Source organism: Dermacentor albipictus, chromosome 5 (assembly GCF_038994185.2).
Source record: "Dermacentor albipictus isolate Rhodes 1998 colony chromosome 5, USDA_Dalb.pri_finalv2, whole genome shotgun sequence".
In the NCBI taxonomy this organism is placed as follows: domain Eukaryota; kingdom Metazoa; phylum Arthropoda; class Arachnida; order Ixodida; family Ixodidae; genus Dermacentor; species Dermacentor albipictus.
Window position 1 is genome coordinate 83069163 of NC_091825.1, and position 15533 is coordinate 83084695.

General features: G+C 43.0%; 1 protein-coding gene across 1 annotated transcript; it reads right to left on the reverse strand.

The window, feature by feature from the left end:
- Positions 1-749: 749 nt before the first annotated feature.
- LOC139060512 (uncharacterized) lies at positions 750-15329 on the reverse strand. Its single transcript, XM_070539666.1, has 4 exons — positions 15194-15329; positions 9329-9426; positions 2244-2344; positions 750-858 (listed from the first exon to the last, which is right to left on the reverse strand). Exons 1-4 carry the CDS (start codon positions 15277-15279, stop codon positions 772-774), a joined length of 372 nt encoding a protein of 123 aa, XP_070395767.1. The 5' UTR covers positions 15280-15329; the 3' UTR covers positions 750-771.
- Between the last annotated feature and the right edge of the window lie 204 nt (positions 15330-15533).

Sequence of the window (15533 nt, forward strand, 5' to 3'; positions counted from 1 at the left end):
GATATGCATGTCGTGTAGGTCATGAAACAGCCGCCTACGACTTGGTGCTCTTATTGTCGTTTCGTTAACTTGCTATGTATTAAAATACGCATGCTGTGACATGATTGCATGATGAACATAAATGATAGGGTATTACATGAATGCCATAATATGCCTGTTGTGTAGGTCAGGAAACAGCCGGCTTCGTCTTGGTGCTATCATGGCCGTTTTGTTAACTTGGTGGGCTTCGCGCACACTGCTTCGCATAAAATCGATTCCCACAGGGCGTGGGATTGGCCGGCATTTCTTTTTTATGCATTTGCATCTTCATGACAACTTCTTAGTATGTAACATGTTTATTTCACTCTAAATGGTTGTAAAAGAGTTTGATTATTTCAAATTGCTTCTATTGATATCATGCTCTAAATTAGAGTTTCTTCTTTATTCAGCTCCGATTTAGGGAGAGCAGGCTCTCAAGCAGCGAAGCTTCCCGGGCTGTCACAGTTAATGAGCAAGAATGCTAAAGAAAACCGTGTCACATAACTTTTGGGGGAAACCTTCGCATACGTACAAGTGCATCCGTAGCTCAGTATTGGTTAGTATGGTGCACTTTGCGGACGCTGTAGACTGCTTGTTACAATAGGTTCTGTTTTTCTTGGGAGAGGGCAGAGGAGAGGTGGCGGCGGTTTGTGGTACTTGACAATACAGCATTTACTCTTTAGGATACGAAACACGATAAAACAATTGGTATATAAATTCATTCTATTCCGCCCCATTCAGTAACACGATTTTTCATATTGCTGTTTCATGCTTATAAGTGCGTCTGCTGTCCAGAAGGCCAGTGGAAGTCTCATTGGCGTTGTTTTGCATGTCTCCATCCTGAAAAGGAAGGTCAATAAAACAAGAGAATAAATTGAGTGTCAAACATGCGCCATCTTGTACTCTGTCTAAGATTTCCATTACCACACATCATTTCTTCAGAAGCCCACAATGAGGAGAAAGCTTATTGAAATGAAAAATTTGTCATCCAGCTGACTTGAAAACCCTACTGCTTTTCTGGTTTATATAGCAGCGGCAATTGTCTGATGGGTGAGAATTATTGTCTTTCGCAGCACTCTTTACACTTACTAAATAACCAGTCAAACTCAGTGACAGTGAAAATGAGCGAGGCGCTGGTTATGCTGTACCGCGTTGCTCTTAACTTTGTGCAGAGTGGCTGCACATTTCAGCCCAAGTCGCGGCTTCTCCAGGGGGATAGTTGGGCTATTTCCGTTAGCACTGCATGTTTCACTCCACTGATACTTCAGTGGTATCTTTCATGTCCTTCGCAGGGTTGTGCCTATATTACTCCACGCGTATGTGTGTGTCCTTGACCATTGTCTCACCACGACGAATAGGCTGTAGCAATCTCGTCAGAGGTGTTCTTGCACCAGTTTCTTCTCGATTCTTGAAGTCCATACGTGCGTCAAGTTTGTGCCACCTGATGTAGTGAAGGAGACTCGACACGGGCCTGACAAACTGATGCAAAACCACTCAGTGACTTTATTCTTGTTTGCGATTTGATCCCAGGTTCAGCAGTGGCATGGCACTGCCAGTGAGTCACTGCTGAAACAGGTACTGAACAATTTGGCCATGGGAATGAAATTTATTAATTTTAGTTTTAATGAACTTACTTAGCTGCTAACAAGAGCACGTTTGATGGATAACGCAACATTGTATAGTACGTGGCCATGTTTAGATTATGCTATAGCGTAATATACTCCTGTGCTTTCCCTCCCTCCCGTGTGCAACTTCATTCTTATTTGTGCTGTATGACTGTGTTCAGTATTTGTCAGTATTTTCTTCCTTTTATGTTTGCTTTACCTGCGACGAGGAGTACCTGCCACCCCGGATGACACCAACCTCTCATGAACATTCATAGTAATGATAAAAATGTTCAAGACTCTCCGGCGGAAATGCTGAATCCATATGTAACGTGTCGATATATATATGTATATATATATATATATATATATATATATATATATATATATATATATATATATATATATATATATATATATATATATATATATATATATATATATATATATATACATGACAATTACGGTGTCACCATTCTTTCCACTAATTGCCTAAACGAGTGTGCGCAATTACGTCTACTCCATTTTCCAAGCTGAAATTAGCTGAAATATTACCAAAATTACCTAAATTACCGAACGAATATCTCAAAGTAAAAGGGGAATAATGTTCTGTAAACTTACCACCATCGAATTGTCGTGTGCAGCAAGACCTAGCCTTTGCCAAAAGTGAAGGAACCACTGGTTTAGGTGCTTGGCGTCAGCACTCCGCTTCCTGTGTTCCCCTACAAATCGTACACGAGGTGAAATGATAATTTGTGGCAATCAAGATGTATAAATAACGAAAACTATTTAAAGAGAGAGAGCAGCATCAAGTCAGCATGTTCAAAAGGCAAGTTTGCTTGATTTTATTGAGCGGGTACCCATACAAAACTCATCTGGCATTATTATCGAAGCCTCTACGTATAACAGGAAGAGGAGATGGGTAATTCCTGAATGCCTTTACAGGTGTGTCAGCGCCACCGTCTTCGATGTTATCCGAGAACTGTTGCTTTCTTTTCATACCAAATCGAAACCAAATTAGGTTACGGAGTTTAACGCCCCACCAGGCAAAACGGCTATGAGGAACGTCGTAGCGGGGGATATAGGAATATATTTCGACAGCATAGGCTTCTACAACGTGCACATGGAGAAAAAAATACGCCTAGGCCAGAATATAGCACGAGCTCACTAATTCCATCTTCAGGTGGTCACTCTGACCCTCCAAGCCCCAGCAGCCCCCTTCTGGAGTAGTTCTGTATTCAAGTAAAAGCTATCTAGCTCCACGCTAGCCGACATTGGAATCTGAACCTGCAACGTTTAACGCTAGAACATTGTCTAGTAAGGCTAATCTAGCAGAGCTATTGGAAGAATTAGCGGGCAATAAATGGGATATTTTAGGGCTCAGTGAGGTTAGGAGGACAAATGAAGCATATACAGTGCTAAAAAGTGGGCACGTCCTGTGCTACCGTGGCTTAGCGGGGAGATGAGAATTTGGGCTTGGATTCCTGATTAATAAGGATATAGCTAATAAAACAGGGAATCTACAGCATTAACTAGAGGGTGGCAGGTCTTGCTGTCAAATTTAATTAGAGGTACAAATTGAAGGTCGGACAGGTCTACGCGCCTACATCCAGTCATGATGACCAGGAAGTCGAAAGCTTCTATGAAGACGTGGAATCGGCGATGGGTAAAGTCAAAACAAAATACACTATACTGATGGGCGACTTCAATGCCAAGGTAGGCAAGACGCAGGCTAGAGACAAGTCAGTGGGGAAGTATGGCATAGGCTCCAAGAATAGCAGGGGAGAGTTATTAGTAGAGTTTGCAGAACAGAATATTATACGGATAATGAATACCTTCTTCTGCAAGCGCGATAGCCGAAACTGGACTTGGAGGAGCCCCATTGGCGAGACTAGAAGTGAAATAGACTTTATACTCTGCGCTTACCCTGGCATCATACAGGACGTGGACATGCACGGCAAGGTGCGCTGCAGTGACCATAGGGTGGTAAAAACTCGAATTAGCCTAGACCTGAGGAGGGAACGGAAGAAACTTGTACATAAGAAGCCGATCAATTAGTTAGGGGTAAGAGAAAAAAACAGAGGAATTCCGGATCAAGCTACAGAACAGGAATTCGACTTTAACTCAGCAAGAGGGCCTTAATGTTGAAGCAATGAATGAGAATCTTATGGGCAATATTAGGGAGTGTACAATAGAAGTCGGTGGTAGCTGCGTTAGACAGGATATCGGTAAGCTATCGAAGGAGACGAAAGATCTGCTAAACGGCCACGGCGGCCGCATTTCGATGGGCGCGAAATGCGAAAACGCACATGTACTTAGATTTAGGTGCACGGTAAAGAACCCCAGGTGGTCGAATTTTCCGAAGTCCACCACTACGGCTTGGCTCATAACCGGAAAGTGGTGTTGGCACGCAAAACCCCATTTTTGAAAAAAAACTGCTTAAAAATGTCAATGTACGAAAGGCTGTAACCCTACTACTAGAATAGAACTGGCAGAACTTTCCAAATGAATCGACAATCGTAAGATAGCTCACATAAGGAAGTATAGTATGGACGGAATCAAGCACGCCCTCAGGAACGGAGGAAGCCTAAAAGCAGGAAAGAAGAAACTAGGAATAGGCAAGAATCAGATGTATGCGTTAAGAGACAAAGCCGGCAATGTTATTACCAATATGGATAAGATAGTTGAAATGGCTGAGGAGTTCTATAGAGATTTATGCAGTGTCAGTGGCACCCACGACGATAATGGAAGAGGGCATAGTCTACAGGAATTTGACATCCCATAAGTAACGCCGGAAGAAGTAAAGAAAGCCTTGGGAGCTATGCAAAGGAGGAAGGCAGCTGGGGAGGATCAGGTAACAGCAGATTTGTGGAAGTATGGTGGGCAGATTGTTCTAGAAAAACTGGCCACCCTGTATACGCAACACCTCATAACCTCAAGCGTACCGAAATGCTGGATGAACGCCAACATAACAATGATCCACCAGGAAGGGGACGCCAAATAATTGTAAAATTATAGACCAATCAGCCCACTGTCCGTTGCCTGCAAAGTATTCACTAAGGTAATCGCAAATAGAATCAGGAACACCTTAGATTTCTGTCGACCAAAGGAGCAGGCAGGATTTCGTAAAGGCTACTCAAAAATAGACCATATTGACGCCTGTACTCTTTTATCTTTATCGGGCGACAACGTTTCACCGCCTGACAAATGTTATAGCTCAGCCCGCGGCTGCGCGGACTCCAGATTTGCTGATGACGTGGCCTAGGAACAGAAGCTCATCGTAAGCGAAGCGGCACTTTTCCAGCTTCAGAGTGAGCATTGACGATTGGATGGCCTCTAACACTGTCGTAAGCCGCCTAAGGTGATCGTGGAAATTTCCGGCGAAGACAACGACGTCATCCAAGTATATAAGACACGTCTGCCACTTCAATTCTGCTAACACCGTGTCCACGACGCGCTGGAACGTTGCTGGCGCCGAGCACGGTACGAATGGCATGACCTTGAACTCGTAGAGGCCGTCTTGCGTGGTGAAGGCGGTCTTTTCACGATCTCTCTCGTCAACTTCTATTTTCCAGTAGCCAGAGTTGAGGTCTATCAATGAGAAATATTTAGCATTGCAGAGCCGATCCAATGCATCGTCTATCCGTGTGAGGGGGTATACGTCCTTTTTCGTGATCTTGTTCAGTCGACGATAATCGACGCAGAAACGTAGGGTTCCGCCCTTTTCTTCACCACGATTACAGGAGATGCCCACGGGCTTTTCGACGACTGCATGATGCTGCCGCGCAGCATTTCGTCTACTTGTTGCTTAATAGCGTCACGTTCTCGCGTCGAAACTCGGTGAGGGCTCTGGCGGAGTGGTCGAGCGCACTCTTCACTTATTATGCGATGCTTTGCGACTGCTGTTTCAGGAATCCTCGATGACGTCGAAAAACCTTCTTTGTATCGTCGGTGAAGACTTCTCAGCTGTTGCTGCTTTCTCATGGGGAGACTTATAATTATGTAGAAGTCTCTTACGGGAACTATGGTCGTCAGGGTAGATGCGGCAGAATCAGAGAGGACGCACTCATTGCTGATTGCTGGCTTACCGGAATCTTGGAAGAACGCCAACACAATTCTTTCAATAGATGAAGCACCAATAGTGACGGCACACAGGAAGGAATGCAGACATATTCTTTCCTGTGTGCTGTCACTATTGGCGCTTCATTTGTTGAAAGCTATGCACCAACTAGCCCCACAACGTGTTTTACAGTAATCTTAATCCATAAGAAAGGGGACGCCAAGGACATGAAAAATTAAAGGCCCATCAGCTTACTGCCCGTTGCCTACAAAGTATTTACTAAGGTATTCGCAAATAGAATCAGGAACACCTTAGGATTCTGTCAACCAAAGGACCGGGCAGGATTCCGTAAAAGCTATTCCACAATAGACCATTTCGATACTATCAATCAGATAATAGGGAAATGCCCCGAATAAAACCTACCCTTATATATACGTTTCATTGATTACGAGAAAGCGTTTGATGCAGTCGAAACCTCAGCAGCCATGCAAGTATTACGGAATCAGGATGCAGACGAGCCGTATGTACAGATACTGAAAGATATCTGTAGCGGCTCCACAGCCACCGTAGTTCTCCATGACAAAAGTAACAAAATCCCAATAAAGAAGGGTGTCAGGCAGGGAGATACAATCTCTTCAATGCTATTCACAGCGTGTTTACAGGAGGTGTTGAGAGACCTCGATAGGGAAGAATTGGGGATAAGAGTTAATGGAGAATACCTTAGTAACTTGGAATTCGCTGATGAAATTGCCTTTATTAATAACTCAGGGGACCATTCTTAATGTATGCTCGCTGACCTCAACAGGCAAAGCAGAAGGGTGGGTCTAAAAATTAATCTGCAGAAAATTAAAGTAATGTTTAGCAGTCTCGGACTAAAGCAGTTTCCGGTAGGTAGCGAGGCAGTGGAAGTGGCAAGGGAATACATCTATTTCGGGCAGGTAGGGACCGCGAATGCGGATCATGAGACTGAAATAATCACATGAATAAGAATGGGCTGGGGTGCGTTTGGCAGGCATTCTCAGATCATGAACAGCAGGTTGCCATTATTCCTGAAGAGAAAAGTGTATATTAGCTGTGTCTTACCAGTACTCAGCTATGGGGCAGAAACCTGGCGGCTTACGAAAAGAGTTCCACTCAAATTGAGGACGACGCGAAGAGCTATGGAAAGAAGAATGGTAGGTGTAACGTTAAGGGATAAGAAAAGAGCAGATTGGGTGAGGGAACAAACGTGAGTTAATGATATCTTAGTTGAAAACAAAAAGAAATGGGCATGGGTAGGACATGTAATGAAGAGAGAGGATAACCGATGGTCATTAATGGTTATCGACTGGATTCCAAGAGAAGGGAAGCGTAGCAGGGGGTGGCAGAAAATTAGGTGGGTGGCTGAGATTAAGATGTTTGCAGGGACAATTCCTCCATGACTGCTGGGGTTTCGACTGAATCAAACCCTTTCTCATAATCAATGAAAGCTATATATAATGGTTTGTTATATTCCGCAAATTTCTCTGGCTCCTGACTGATAGTATGAATATGGTCTATTATTGAGTAGCCTTTGCGAATTCCTGCCTGCTCTTTTGGTTGACAGAAGTCTACGGTGATCTTGATTCTATTTGAGATTACCTTAGTAAATTCTTTGTAGGCAATGGACAGTAAGTCGATCTGTCTATATTTCTGTCTATGATCGGTCTATAATAGTCTATAAAATTTATTAAACAACACTGGCCGAGATCTAGACCCTCAGGAATTCAAGCGAAAGATCTGAAAAGTTAAAACTCCGCATGCCCTTTCACATCACCGTCTTATTTTGAACGTTTCGCGATTGGCCGTTTTCCAAGTGTCGCTTCTACGTCAATCGCATGGAAGACCATGTCTTCTGTTTTGCGACAGTATAGCTTGATTGTGGCTTTTTAGTGACGCGAGATTTTCAATAGTTTTTCCAAACATGAGTTAAGGTGACGCCTACTAACGCCGTTTGTTTTATCAATTGCTTATTACTCCCTCGTGTGCGTTCCTCCGCCAGGCTCTGCGCGAGCCCTCTCCTTTTGCACGCGTGGCCTTGGGCGCGCAGGTCTCCTTTCGGTATCACCCATAAACTACGCTAAGCAATAATTATAAGCACGAGTAGCAACATAAGGTTTTCATAGGTTTTCTCGAGTATGTTACGCGGTAGGCTTCTACGAACACACATCAAAAGGACAGCGGTAAAACTAAGCATAACTTACTGCGGTCTGTGATTGGACAGCGTATAAAATTTCAAACAATGTAACAATCTATTCGAGCGACTACTAATACAAGGACATATTTTGGTTAAGAAGCAGTTTTCTCCGTATTATATATGCCCATGTTATCAACAAAATTCAATTTAACATAGTTCAGTAGACGTAAAACTTTTGCTAAAGACGTAAAGAATTTGCGCCTTTCAGCTTCAAAGTTGTCAGGGCATATCTTTTTCTTGGCTTTTAGACGAAGTGGTTATTTACTAAGTCGCAGCATTATATTAGTGGCGGTGAACTTCGATATAGCGTTCTGGTCTGAGTGCTGGTTAATATGTTTTGGTTGAACCGTAATAGCCGGATGCATTAATTTATGTCCTCTGCTAAACCGTAAGAACACTCTAACCAGCCCAGTTTTAAAACGTAGTCACAGTTGCAACAATGCAGAAAGCAAGCACAAGCTTTGAGGGCAGCAATTTAAAACCATAAATGTCTGCTGCTAGGAGCCTAGCTGCCGAAACAGCGCATACTATTTGACGCATCCGTCGAGTTCTCTCATTGTGTGCTCAAGGCGCAAGTGCCAAGCACGGTGTCGAGATAGTATCGCTATGCAATAGGTCCATATTACTGCGTGATGCCTTTAAGTCTGCTTATGCCTATTTCGCTTTCTGGCTAGTTGGAAGGTCATGTATACACGGGTTTGCGCACACAACAAGAGCAGCAAGCCTGTGGCCCCAGAAACTTCTGGTCATCTGGCTTATCAGTCTCACTACACCAGAACAAAAAGGCTGTTTCGACAATTTTTCGATGTACGGAAAGTACCTCTTTGCGTTTTGGGATGAAAGAAAGGCACCTAATGACTCTAGGCTAATACATATAACTTTTTGCATATCCTACGTGTAACTAGCATAATGAAATTGTGATTGTGTAAAAGAAAAAGTCGTTAAAGATATGCGGGCTTCTGTTTTAACGCACTTCTGCTACTCGCTGTTCTCTTTCTTAACCGCTAAATTTAGCGGTACGTGCCAATGAGGAAAGCCGAGAGCCAATCTGGGCCTACCTTTGTAATCAGTGAAGCACGCTTCACTGGCAACTTTCAGTTGAATGAGCAAATTTCATAAATTCCATGTAAATAATCACCGGGGCAATATCTTTTGTTGCGAACGTTTATTTGTTCTTCTTCTGTGTTTTGAAGCTCGCGCAGCTGGCGTAACCTAGCTTGACCAAACACGATTGTATCGGCATCTGCACCAGACGTTCCCGATTCCGGAATATGAGTCGAAAATATGACTCTGTTACAGAGTACTTTATTAAGACACGCACAACGTAGTTATAAAATACGTGAAACATGTTGAACAGCATGTTTTGTAAGGGCAAGTTCGGAACCGCATTAATAATATCACACATGAAAAACCTCCAATAATTGTCTCTACCTGTTGTCAGACTTATCACGACACCCAATATAACTGTAGCACAAGTGCTGATGAGGCAGCTCCAGAACGAAGAAAGCCGAAACAGCGCCATTGGTTGCCTGCGGATAAACGAAATGTGCAGTGCAATGTGTTAGAAAAGTATAGGGTGCCAGTCGTTTTTTTTATGTTTACTGCGGCAACGTGTACGGTATCCTAAATGGTTCAGAACTTAGAAATGCTAAGCAGCGTTGCTTCCAAGATTAGTGACGTAGCGACGTCCTATACTTTCGCTGCAAGCATTACTGCGACCTATATTTTTCCAGACCTCTGATGAGTAAATTAATAAAAAACCAAGCTCTTTAAAACAAGACTTTTTCTGAGCCCTTGGCAGCGCTCCTATTCTGATCTTTCTTTTTTTTTCGAAATGTCGTTGTCAAATACTTAGCATAAGACGACGGCAAAGTGCGCATTTCTATCAGTTAAGGACACAGATTTACCGCATCATTGACCGCTTATCGTATGCAACTGTTGCCTAGAAAACTGAGAAAACAGTTTTTGGTGCCGACAACTGCCCGTGAAGTTGTTACTACTTTCTCGCCTTTATGAAACAGCCCCTGCTCTGACGCATATGACCTGCAGATTAGAGCCATTAATCATGTGGTCGATATTATTGCTGATGAAATGAAACATATCTTTACCCTTATATTTTCTGCTGGAATCTTCCCACAAAAAATTCAGTTTGCGTAAATACTACTGGTGCATAAGAGGGGGGAGGAGGGGAGAAAGATCCCTTCACATGCGCATATCTGTATTGCCCCTAAAATCGAGAGGTTCAGAAAAACTGATTCACAAGAGCACGGCATCTTTTCTGTGCAAGTACCACATAATTACTTCGAAATTCTGGTTCTTGAAAGGCCGCTTAACTATGCATGCTCTTTTTAAGAAGAAGAATATAAACTTTAACGAAAAGAAATGGTCTGGCAGTTTTGGTTGTGGATGCCTCAGGTAGTGGCTCGATGTCTTTGAACTCGGATGGCATCTTCGGCTTGCCGAACGGCCTGCTCTCTTAGAGCGAAATGAATTTATACTGGATGCTTTGGAGGTGAAGTACACACATTAGGTATCTTCGTAAATTACCCGAAGGGTTTTGAAACTATAGATCACATGACATTGTTGAAGAAATGCAATCATTATTAATTTCTATGGGTCTTTCTATAACTGATTTAATCTTACTTATTATGCCATCAGCAGATGGTTTTTTTGAAGAGAGAAAGAGCCAAATTTGTCAAGAAGAAACACGTCAACATTGAGGCAGTAAGGGTAAAAGCAGACAAATTCAGGCTGGCACTCACACACAAATATGCAGCCTTAGAACAGATAAATAATGATGACATAGAGCTAATGAATGAATCCGTAACTACGTTGGCTTCAAAGGCAGCAATTGATGTGGGAGACCAGGCACCAAGGCGACCAGTAGGCAAGCTCTCCCAGGTAACAAAGGACCTAATAAAGAAACGACACAAAATGAAAGGGTACAACCCAAGAAGTAAGATAGAATTCGCGGAACTGTCAAAACTGGTCAACAAGGCGAAAATAAGTGATATTCGAAATGTAACGTGAGAAATACCGAAGAAGCCGTAAAAAATCGACACAGCCTGAAATCAGTGAAAAAGAAACTTGGCATGGGAGAAACCAAGATGTATACCCTAAAAGATAAGCAGGGTAATATCATCAGCAATCTCGAAGGTACAGTAAAAGCAGCGGAAGTATTCTATACTGACCTGTACAGTACCCAGAGGAGTCAGGATACCTCAATTACAAACAGTAATGAACAGGGCACAGAATTCCTTCTATAACTAGCGATGAGGTCAGAAGGACCCTGCAAGGCATGAAACGAGGAGGAGCGGTAGGAGAAAATGGAATAGCAGTCGATTCAATCAAATATGGAGGAGACATAATGCTTGGAAAGCTGGTGGCTCTTTATACGAAGTGTCTGTCGACTACAAGGGTCCCAGAAAACTGGAAGAATGCAAACATTATACTAATCCACATAAAAGGAGGCCTTAGCGAATTGAAAAACTATAGGCCCATTAGCTTACTCCCAGTGTTAAATAAAATATTTACCAAAATAATCTCCAATAGAATAAGGGCAACACTGGACTTTAACCAACTATGGGAACAGGCAGGCTTCAGGAAGGGATACTTTACAATGGATCCCTTCCATGTCATTAATCAGGTAATCGAGAAATCCACAAATAATAATAAGCCTCTCTATATGGCTTTCATGGATTACGAAAAGGCAGTTGATTGAGTAGAGATACCAACAGTCATAGCGGCATTACATAATCAAGGAGTACAGAACGCTTACGTAAATACATTGAACAATATCTACAGAGGTTCTACAGCTACCTTAATTCTGCACAAGAAAAGCAGGAAGATACCTTTAAAGAATGCGGTCAGACAGGGAGACACAATCTCTCCAATGCTGTTCACTGCGTGCTTGGAAGAAGTATTCAAGCTACTAAAGTGGGAGGGTTTAGGAGTAAAGATCGACGGCGAATATATCAGCAGCCTTCGGTTTGCCGATGACATTGTTCTATTCAGCAACAATGCGGACGAGTTACAACAAATGATTAAGGACCTTAACAGCGAGAGTGTAAGAGTGGGATTGAATATTAATATGCAGAAGACAGAAACAGTGATAAATAGCCGCGTACAGGAACAAGGATTCCGTGTCGCCAGTCGGCCTCTAGATTCTGTGAAGGAGTACGTTTACCTAGGTGAATTATACACAGGGAACTCTGATCACGAGAAGGAAGTTCACAGAAGAGTAAAAATGGGTTGGATCACATACGGCAGACATTGCCAGCTCCTGACTGGAAGCTAAACATTGCCATTGAAAAGGAAGGTATACAATCGGTGCATTTTACCAGTGCTCACATATGGGGCAGAGACTTGGAGACTGACAAAGAAGCTTGAGAACAAGGTAAGGTCCGCGCTAAGAATCATGGAACGAATATTGCTAGGCATAACGTTGGAGCTTGGCAGGTCATGTACTGCGCACGTTAGATAACAGTTGGACCATTAGGGTTGCAGAAAGGGTACCAAGAGAAGGGAAACGCAACGGAGGGGGAGCGAAAACTAGGTGGATCGATGAAATCAGGGAATTCTCGGGCGTCAGTGGGAATTGGCTGGCGCAGGACAAGGGTAATTGGAGATCGCAGGGAGAGGCCTTCGTCCTGCAGTGGACATAAAACAAGCTGCTGCTGCTGCTGCTGCTGCTGATGATGATGATTATGATGATGATGATAATGACTGTACAATAGATCACATCCTTGTAACTAATAAGGTAATCGAGAAATCTGCAGACTGCAATCGACCTCTCTACATGACTTTCATAGATTACTTAAAGGGATTTCATTCAGTAGAGATACCTGGAATCATAGAGCCACTACGTAACTAAGGAGTAAAGGAGGCTTACGTAAATATCTTGGCAAATATCCAGAAAGATTCCCCAGCTACACTAATTGTCCTGAAGAAAAGTAGGAAGATACATATTAAGAAAGGGGGATCAGACAGGGAGATAAAATCTCTCGAATTGTATTTACTGCGTGCTTGGAAGAAGTATTCAAGCAATTAATTTGTGATGGCTTAGGGGTAACGATCAACGCTGAATATCTCAGCAACCTTCGGTTTGCAGAGACATTATCCTCTTCAGCAACACTGTCGACGAGTTGCAAAAAATGATTGAGGACCTTAGCAGAGAGATTGTGAGAATGGGGTTGAAGATTATTACGCAGAAAACAAATATATTGATGACTATTGATATATTGTCTGGCAAGGCAACAAGAGTTCAGGATCGCCAGTCAGCCTCTGGAGTATGCGAAGGGATACGCTTACCTAGCAAAATTACTCACAGAGGACCCTGATTATAAGAAAGAAATTTACAGAAAAATAAAATTGGGTTGGAGCGCATACGGCAGACACACTCAGATCCTTACTGCAAGCTTACAATTACCACTGAATAGATAGGTGTGCAATCACTGCATCCTACCAGTGCTAACATAGGGAGCAGAAACTTGGAGACTGCCAAAGAAGCTGGAAAACAAGTTAAGGACCGCAGAAAGAGCGATGGAGCGAAGCATGATAATCGTAACCTTAAGAGACAGGAAGAGAGCGGGGTGGATCAGGGAGCAAACCTCCACAGCTAACATTCTAATCGACATTAAGAGAAAGAAATCGAGCTGGGCACGTCATCTAATGCGTAGGTATGATAACTGGTGGACCGTTAGGGTTACAGAAGGGGCGTCAAGAGAAAGGAAACGCAGTCGAGGATTGCAAAAGACTAGGTGGGGTGATTAAATGAAGAAATTCGCAGGCGCAACTTGGAATCAGTTGGTGCAGCACAGGGGTAATTGGAGATCGGAGGGAGACGCCTTCGTCCTGCAGCGGAACTAAAATAGGTTGATGATGATGATGATGACTCATTACGCTCAAGCAGGGGATATTCCGTGCGCGCGCCCTAATTACGAAAAAGAAATGCGATTGTTTTTGCTGTTTCACTTGAGTATAATAATGATCTGAAGATATTGATTAAGGTAACTAATCGCTTCTTTTGCACCTTATTGAGCTCACACTTGATGCAGTATTCTCTTTAAGCCGTTTTACCTCTTTTCATCTGCCATTGTTGAACTAATGTTGTAGCACTTCTTTGTTTATACTACGGGATTCAATCCATCTCATATGTATTTTTTATATGTTGTAGGCTTAGTGCTGTTGTTGTTTTTATTGCTCTATAGTGTACTCATCGCCTGCTTTTCATGTTAGACATCACGCATTGTAATGATGTTTCTATTGAATCTCTATGGAGAATATTTCTGATATGATTGTTTTGTTTATTGTGCGCAATTTCTCATTTTGTTTTCTTAAATGCATCTTTTAATTGCTGTATTTACCTGTCCCTGCCATTTGTACAAAGCTGTGGTCCAAGTCAAAGCACTGTAGCAACTTTTTCACCATGGCCCTCAGCATTCCGATTCTACAATAAAGTTTGATTTGACTTAATAAGATTTGATTTATTTTTCTACAAGCTGGGATGAAACGTGAGGGGCAGTAACTGACGCCAACATTGCTATCTAAATTTCAGCGCCAATACTACGCTACGCACAGCACGAGCAATGCGTGTAACAGTAACTTCAGGACTGTAAGGGGTCGTCCACATAACTATGTGGGCAGCGTCTATACATTAGTTTTCTTACGATAGACGGGGGTGGGGGGGGGAGACTTATGTGACAGAAACTTGGAGTTTAACATAAAAGCTCGAGAACAAGTTAAGGACGGCGCAAAGGTCGATGGAAAGAAAAATGTTAGGCCTAACGTTAACAGACAGAAAGAGAGCGGTACGGCTCGGAGAGCAAGCGGAGATAGCCGATATTGTAGTTGACAATGCGAAAAAACGATGGAGCTGGGTAGAACATGTAATGCTTAGGGTAAATAACCAGTGGACCATTAGAGTTGCAGAATGGATGCCAAGGCAAGGGGAGTGCAGTCGAGGGCGTCGGAAAATTATGCGGGTTGATGAAATAAGGAAATTTGCAGGCGCAAGTTGAACTCAGCTAGTGCAAGACAGGTATAATTAGAGATAGAAAGGAGAGGCTTTCGTCTTGTAGTCAACATAAACTAGAGTGATTATGAAGATGACGATTAAGGAGTATATTTCTAGTCGAACAGTGAGCACCAAATACAGATCTCTGTGTGCGCCTCCACACAGTGCCAGCAGCGAGAAAGAATTGTGGGCGCCTGTGCAAAACAACAACAACAACAAACAAACAAACAAACAAACTTGAGCGTGATCTTCCGGCTAAGTTTTAATTCCAGAACACTCACCTAGGTGTCGACAGCGAGGTTGTGACGTTTGACATAGCTTCCACATTACTGCTGTTTTCCTGGCAGTAGTCCAGTGTGAATGGCATCAAGGAAGGTTTGACTCCGCTTTGCACAGATTGTCACATTACCACCATCTGGAACCCTAAAAGGAGCAGCGTCGAAATTCCGGCGCCCTGCATCAGACAAGGGGACATGATGCAATCGTTATGGTCTGTAGAAAAATGGCAGCGCATTTCTGGGGTGTTACTCGCAGGGACCTTCAGATTACGGCACACAGCTAACTTTTCTCATGGGCTTATCGCCATGCATGTGTTACCTTTCTCATCACCACATCTAGTAT